Genomic DNA, 7941 nt, shown 5'->3' with positions numbered 1-7941 from the left:
CTCGGCCCTGAACAATGTGTGGAGTGCCAGCCGAGCCTGTGATGAAAGTGGACTAGCTGGTCTGGTGCGCTTACACACATCAGATTGAAACAGATTACCGGAGGGGTCCTGGGACCCTCAGGACTCACCCCACAACAGCTCACCGCTTCCACTCACGCTCCTGGGCTCTGAAGTGCACTTGGAGGACACTCAGTAATAGCAAACACATAGTAACACAATACCGAAAACTACTGGGGTCTCGAAACATCTGACTCAGTCAAACATCTAATATTGACATTTTTCTCTGATGAACACAGGGATAACATGTTGATGCATAATACAGCAACATCAATTATTTGCCAAGTAAACCTAGCAACTCTCTCTCTCTCTCACACACACACACACACACACACACACACGCACACACACATATTGTGAGTAAACCAGTAAATCATCCACGCCGGCTTCTAAAATGTCAAAACACTCATATATAGCTCAAAAATCACTTAAACACTTCTCTCAAAGAATCACTTTACAATTACAGCCCGGCACTGCGCCTGTCTTCCCGAGCATGTTGTTGTACGCTGACCTTTCAACTAACACAATTAAAGAGACGTCGGGCATATAGGGTCGCTCCCCATAGAAGAACCAGCGCACATTTTCACTCAGTCCGTTTCTTCTCTCTGAACGCCTTTCAATTATGTGTTGTTTTGTACCCTTGGGTTTTTTTCTCTGTATTATTTTGTTCTGTTGTAAAACGCAACACGGACGGTCTCCGGGGCAACCGCCCGACAGTCAAACAGCCAGACTGGTGGCGGGGAGTGAAATTGAAAAACTGCGAACCCGTCGAATGGGACCTCGGGGGTCTCGGTGGCGTACGACCTCTCCCCTGCCCTCCCTCTCTCTCTACGGCACCCCCCCCCCCCACCCCCGCCATTGGCTGCCTGCGACAGGGGCCATAAACACCGCCCCCACCCCCTCCCCCCAGCTGTGTCTAAGCTGTCACTCACCTGAGCATGCGGGGGCGGCGTTGGGGGGGGCGGCGTTCGGCAGACATACAGGGTGCCGTGTTAGACGAGCGTCGCTCTAACCCCCGCGTTACGTAACGCGCCCCGCCCCTCTCCCTCCCCCTCACAACCCAGTCAAACGCCGGAGGCGACGCGGCCCTGGGGGCGCTGCTGGGCGCCGGCTGAGTGAGAACGCCACCGCCGCCGTCCGGCCATTACCAAAAGGTGGGCCACTGCAGGGAGCCATTATGGGTATTGATCTGCTTGTTTTCTCCCTGCTTGGCGGAGCAGGAGCAGAATGAGAGGCCGGCTGTGCTTCCTGGACCCTTCCCTCCTGGAGCAGCGGGCCGGGGTGACAGAGAGAGAGAGGGAGAGAGAGAGAGAGAGAGAGAGAGAGAGAGAGAGAGAAAGAGAGAAAGATGGAGAGAAAGAGATGGAGAGAGAGGGAGAAAGAGAGAGAGAGAGCAATGGAGAGAGAGAGATGGAGAGAGAGAGAGAGAGAGAGCGAGAGAGATGGAGAAAGAGAGCGAGAGAGATGGAGAGAGAGAGAGAGAGAGAGGGAAAGAGAGACGTGGGTTGGAATAGTGGGGGTGTCCTCATGAGAGTTCTATGGTAATGTAGGTGTTCAGGTACACTGGCTTATCCAATATGTTGGACAATATGCTTTCCCTCCGCAAATAGGACAAGGAGACAAACGCATACTCTCCCCAGTGTAATAGAATACTGCTGCGACCACTCCAGAGATTACTCACAGCCCTGGCCCTGCTGCGTCTCCACTCTCACAGCCATTGTGCTGCTGGGAGCTCAAGCCTGCGCATGCCTAGGGTGAGCTGTGCTGCTGGTTGAGCCCATATCTTCTCTGTCTCGTCTCAAAGACAGAAAATCAAGCCACAATTAACCCCACAGTGAACCAACCGTGTCCACTTTACACCTTAATTAGCGGTGATGTCGGCGATCAGCTAGAATCTAATGCTTCCAAAAAAGGATTGCTGTCTAAGGAACACGGTTCAAAATACCTGCAGGGCAAACAATTACATGCGCTTAAATTAAGCCACACAACTACAAAACTACACACATACCTGTATTTATATACACACACACACACACACACACACACACACACACGCACGCACATACATGCACACACACACACACACACACACAATTAATTGATTTATTGAATGCTTACATCACCTTTGGGTCAATGTTAAAGTCGCACTGAAATTAAAAAATTTTGGTTCACATAATTGGTCATAGTGTTCACCTATTCAACGATGTATGCCAAAAAATTTACAAAATTCTACTTTTGTTGTAATCTTATATCATAGTATATAATTTCTTACTTCCTGGAAAACGGTATGTCACATGCAATGACGACAGCAAGTACCTTAGATTTTAGGCCAATAATCTCACAACATCCACCCGTCAATCAACGCTATCCTTCTATCGAATCTGTCTAAAGTTCTTAAAACCCATCCACTTGTCAATGTTCCAATCAAATTCCTCTAAACATATGTCCCACCCTCATAGCTTGTTTGCATCTGAAAAACATCAAACTACGGAAGTTAGATGATCTCAAACGTCCGTTTCTGTGCGACCTTAAGGAAATTATTTGAATTATTAAAAATGAGTAGTCGATATGCCAGGGTTTATCTGTGCAAGTCCAAAATTGGTTACTCTATTTCAAGAGTTTACGAGTTTGCAAAACTGGGATTTCTGGAAGGAGACAAAAGTTCTGCCAAAAAGTCATGATTATCCTCAAAAACAGCAGTATATCCACTGTGGGTACAACCCATACATGAATATGTAAAACCCCACTAACCAATTATTGTATATGAGAGGATTACCAGAGTAGGGCGGTTCTACAGGTCAAAAGCTGACCTGTAAGTGAAGAGCCAGGCCATTGTTGATGGCCTCAGGACAAAGCTGCTAGGACAGAGAAGGGTGCTAGAAGTGGTTTAACAACCCCCTTCCTAATGAACAATGGCTAACCAGGGAGGTTTACAGATGAGTAGAGAGAGAGTGCTCATGTTAAAAAGTCCTCACAAACTCATATATCCACATATGTTCTGGTTACACTGGTGTCAGACATTAAATGATAAAGATAGATTTGAATTTCTCTTTTACATCAATGCAATCCATTTTAAAATGGCAGGAATTAATTATTGACGATATGTGTGCAAATGTGTGTGTGCGCCACTCGTGTGTGAGTGTGTGTTTGTGTGTGTGTGTGTGTGTGTGTGCATGTGCGTGTGTGTGTGTGTGTTTGTGTGTGTGTATGCGTGAGTGTGCATGTGTGCGCGTGTGTGAGTGAGTGAGTGAGTGAGTGAGTGTGCGTGAATGTGTGCATGTGTGTGTGTGTGCATGTGCGTGTGTGTGTGTGCGTGTGTGTGCGCATTGCAGCGGCTCAGAGAGCGCCAGGCTGGCAGCGGGTGGTCAAGCTGGCATCCTCGCTGACCACCGGCATATGGCTCCTGTTCCCGGCCTGCTGGGCCGCTTGCTGCCCGCTGCTCCGACTGCGTCCGGCCACACACAGTACACAAAGTACACTCTCTCTTAAGAAGTATCCAGCCCATGTTTACTGCTCTGTATATGTTCTTAGCCAATCGACAAATATTTTCCAGGAGCTTGCTCGATCGTCTCGTTGAGAGGTCAGGGTAAGAATTTTGACAGCTCAATTTTCTGGCCCCCGGGTGAAACTGTTTTTTCTCTTCCCTCTGGAATATGTAGGGGCGGGACCTATGCCCACCCTCCCATTGCTCTCTGTAAAGCGCATTGTGTTGCCTCTGTGTATGAAATGCGCAATACAAATAAAGTTTGATTTGATTTGATTTGATTACCCTCCTCACACCGGCCCGGCGTTGGTGAAGTAAGCCAGAGGGGGCTTTAACACTGTGATGTTGGGGGGGGGGGCGGGGGGGGGGGGGGCGGTGAAGAGGTATGACTATGACCGACAGGTCAAAGACTCACCTGTGCTGTCGTCGTAGACCACAGTGACGGTCTTCCACTTGAAGAAGTGCACCAGGTCCAAGATGGCCCTGCTGAGGGAGGAGAAGTCGGGGTACAGGCTGACGTAGAAGGTATCCCTGTTATCCGACACCTGGTGCTTCCACTTGGTCTGGATGTGGGGCACCCCCAGGGCGTTGCAGATGGACTGGACCGCGTTAGCCGAGGAGCTGTGGGAGGGGCCGAAGATGGCCGCCACCCCCAGAGAGAGCTGGTCACAGGCTGGGGGTGGGGGGGGGAGGGGACACACGAACGCATTTGTGTTACAGTTAGTTGTCGTAGTTCACCAAGCTTGTTAACGCTCTGTAATTGTAAAGTCTCAATTTCTTGACTTCAAAATTCCATCTTGGAGTGGATGAGAAAGACACACTGTCGTGTGAAGAGCGGAAACAACTTTATCTAGCAAAAGAAGGCACAACAATACCAGCGATCTGTTTGTAATTACAAATCTCTGTGCTCTAATTGGATAATCTGATAGCCACAGAAAGAGGACATAATGGACTGTAATTGATAAGTGTCCTGAAACGTCACCCTGAGGGTGCACACAAAACCGATAGATTACCGCAGTTTATTAACACGTCTCCAGGGGGATAAACAGGCCTCTGAATTACTACTGCAGAGTATTTACCTGAGAATAATCAATTCTCTCTGTTTACGTTTTGTCTCTCAGCCCTTCTACCCCTGCGTGATTATAATGAATGTTCCCCGTTCAACCCACAGCACCCTGTTAGGGGGTTTTAGCATTCACCGTGCAAATGGCAACCGCACAAATAAAACCGTGAGACGTCACTGCTTCCTCTTTACCTTTTCTGGAAGCCTCGAAACTGTCATAGATGTTAATCCGTTGGATGTCGTAGGTGAGCGTTGTGTTTGGCAGTAGGGTTCTGTTCCTGTTGATTGTGTTTAAAGCAAATTTAAAGGCTAGTTCCTCAGCACCCGACAACGGACCGCTTTCGATGGACTCAAATATCCCTCCTGGAAACAGAACAGAGAGGAGAGAAGAGAGGAGAGAGAAGGGAGAGACGGTCGGTTAGAATCTGATCAATAATACATGTTGGATGAATCTCGTTGCACTTTGAGAGTTGCTCTGGACGTATTGTGGCACATACAAATCAAAAAATCGTTTTGTTTTGGGAAGATACATATAAATGAAGTATTGAAGTATGGAATTTCGCCAAACAAGACTGTTAAGTTCTACAGTCCGTTACACAATCTGAGATCCATAGGGGAGTGGTCTTTTAAACTGACGTTCATTTAAAACGGTCTTTCCTTCATATCTGGGCTGTGGAGGGGATGAAGCCAAATCGTGTTACTGTACTGTGATGCACTCTCCACCAAAAAACGAAAGAGAACTGTATTTAAAAGTGTCGGCTCCTCAGCAATTGCTCCCGAGTGAATATATCTGACAGCCAGCAGATGAATGGACGGTCGGAAGGCTCAGAGATGGGGAGGAACCCTTAGATCAATGTGTCCTGATTGGCCGGCGGATCAATCAATCAAGCCCTCGGGGACCGCTGAAGCGCAGCGGCGAGAGATTGAAGTGTTTTGTTTGGGTCAGCCCCCTGGCCGGCCCCTGTTAGCTCACTGTCAGTCAGAGGATGCCAGATGCTCTATGTTGTCTTAATGCACTGCTCCACTGTCCTGCACTGTCCTGTCTGTACGAGGCCAGACTCAGACTGTACACAACAGCGCTCATAACACAGGTGCATCCTGGGAAGAGTGGACTGGTACATGGGGTACATACGTGGGCGGATTATATTAAAAGTCTGCGAACACTTCACGGCGTGATACTATAGGAGTACGGCAGGCGAGCCTGTAACGTGTCATCCGTGGGCGTGTCCCATGTGTTGTCTCGCGATCAACAAGCCGTCGACGACGGGATGGCGTGGCTGCGAACGCGGCGCACAATGGCCGCCGCTCGTGGCAGCCGAGAGAGCAGCGTCTCCTGCTCATTATTCATCTTGGGGACGGCCCCTGTTTTGCATACCATAATGAGTTTGAAGGAATTAATAAGCATCCGTTAAGATGGACGTTCTATAATTGGAAGCCTGAGTGTTCCCTTTGTGAACCTCTATACTGTATGAGAGTGTGAACCTACTGTATGAGAGTATGAGGGGAAGGAGTCAGAATCAAAGATAAAAAATGTGAAATTCTGTTTTAGCTTCTTTGTGTGTTTAAGTATTTGCTCAATGTGAGAATCGGAGTGTTTGGAGTTCTTCATGTGGTGTATGCGCGCAAGTAGGCATGTGTGCGTTCCTGTGTGTGTGTGTATGTGTGCGTTCCTGTGTGTGTGTGTGTGTGTGTGTGGACATTTTTAAGTGAGACATAATACCTATTCAGTCTAACCTACAATCACTAGCCAGGACCCAGAGACACAGAAAGGCAGCCTCCAGTCTGCTAGTGAATCCTTCGTATACATGTGTGTATATACATTATAGATGTATATACAGATGCTTGTTGCCCAGCGACTGGCATGGTCTAGTGAAAATCTGTGTTGCTTATGTGGATCTGCGTGTTACTAACCCTGTTCTCCCTCCTCTCTCCCTAGTGCCTCTCCCTCTCTCCTACCTTCTAACCAGGTCCAGTGGATCCCCCTCTGTCACCTGCAGACCCCCCTTGAATCCGGTAGAGACCCTCGTGTTCGCTGTAGACGTTCAGTGCAGCCATTAGCCCTGTCTTCCTCTCTCCTCCCTGGTGTCTCTCCCTCTTGTGCTCTAAACACGTCCTGTGGACGCCCCCTTGTCTCCTGCAGGCCACCCTGTGTCCCGCGGAGGTCCCCCTGTCTCCTGCAGGCCACCCTGTGTCCCGTGGAGGTCCCCCTGTCTCCTGCAGACCACCCTGTGTCCCGTGGAGTTCCCCCTGTCTCCTGCAGGCCACCCTGTGTCCCGTGGAGGTCCCCCTGTCTCCTGCAGACCACCCTGTGTCCCGTGGAGGTCCCCCTGTCTCCTGCAGGCCACCCTGTGTCCCGTGGAGGTCCCCCTGTCTCCTGCAGACCACCCTGTGTCCGGTGGACGACCCCCTGTCTCCTGTGGGGACCCTCCTGGGGGGTCTTCCTCTCTCCTCTGTAGTGTCTCCCCCTCTTGTACTACACCCAGGTCCCGGAATGTCCCCCACCCCTCTAATGTCTCCCCGTGGCTCCTGGAGAGGCCCCCTGCCATCCTCGTGTCCAGCTCCATCCCACTATGTGTCACCAGCTGTCCCTATCAAGTCACCCCCCTTATTCACTCTTGGCTCTCTGCTTTTTGTCTCCCCACTTCTGCTTAGTGGCTTTACCTAGTTGACTCATTCTTTATGAGCCTGTTCTGCTAAGTGCTTATTGTGCTTTGCTATATGATCCACTTAAATATCATATTATAGACTACAGGGATAGCTAACACATATTGGCCTACTAAGCAGGCAACATCTCTGTAACTATGTATCTACTCTACTGGTAGTCATGTCTCTCCTATGAAGTATTTAGCCCGTCTATTGCTTAGTAAATATACAAATCTTAGCCAACAGAGGAGCTTGCTCGATCGTCTTGTTGAGAGAGGTCAGGGAAGAATTTTTATAGCTCACTTTTTCGGCCCCTGGGTGAACTGTTTTTTTGGTGACCTATGCCCACCCCCCCATTGCTCTCTGTAAAGTGCATTGTGTGGCCTCTGTGTATGAAGTGCGTTATACAAATAAAGTTTGATTTAATTTAATTTGATTTGATTTGTGTGTGTGTGTGTGTGTCCGTGCGTGCGTGCTCGTGCGTGTGTGTGTGTGCGTACGTGTGTGTGTGTGTAAGTGATGCGGTGGTCGGTTGTATTGAACCAACGGCTTTCCACTCTGGTGTTTCTCTCAAGCCAGGTCCCAGAGCTGTGATCAATCAGGAGAGAATTACATCAACACCTCCTCACTCTGGAGACGGGACATAAACAGACACAGCGCTCACCAGCTACTGGACACCACAATGCCGGACCAA

General features: G+C 49.2%; 1 protein-coding gene across 1 annotated transcript in view; it reads right to left on the bottom strand.

Moving 5' to 3' along the window:
- The window catches only part of LOC311312081 (glutamate receptor ionotropic, kainate 2), a gene marked incomplete at both ends in the record, with an annotated part of 148148 nt that overhangs the window by 94683 nt on the left and 45524 nt on the right, over positions 1–7941 (bottom strand). The window contains 2 exons of the mRNA XM_084441950.1: positions 3957–4214; positions 4797–4967. Of these exons, the coding sequence (XP_084298076.1) occupies positions 3957–4214; positions 4797–4967 (429 nt within the window). The remainder of the gene's footprint in view (positions 1–3956; positions 4215–4796; positions 4968–7941) is intronic.

The sequence above is a fragment of the Borostomias antarcticus genome (assembly GCF_949987555.1).
Source record: "Borostomias antarcticus genome assembly, chromosome: 8".
NCBI classification, from domain to species: domain Eukaryota; kingdom Metazoa; phylum Chordata; class Actinopteri; order Stomiiformes; family Stomiidae; genus Borostomias; species Borostomias antarcticus.
The sequence above is the reverse complement of the archived record's forward strand: the minus strand, read 5'-3'. Positions and strand labels throughout refer to the sequence as shown.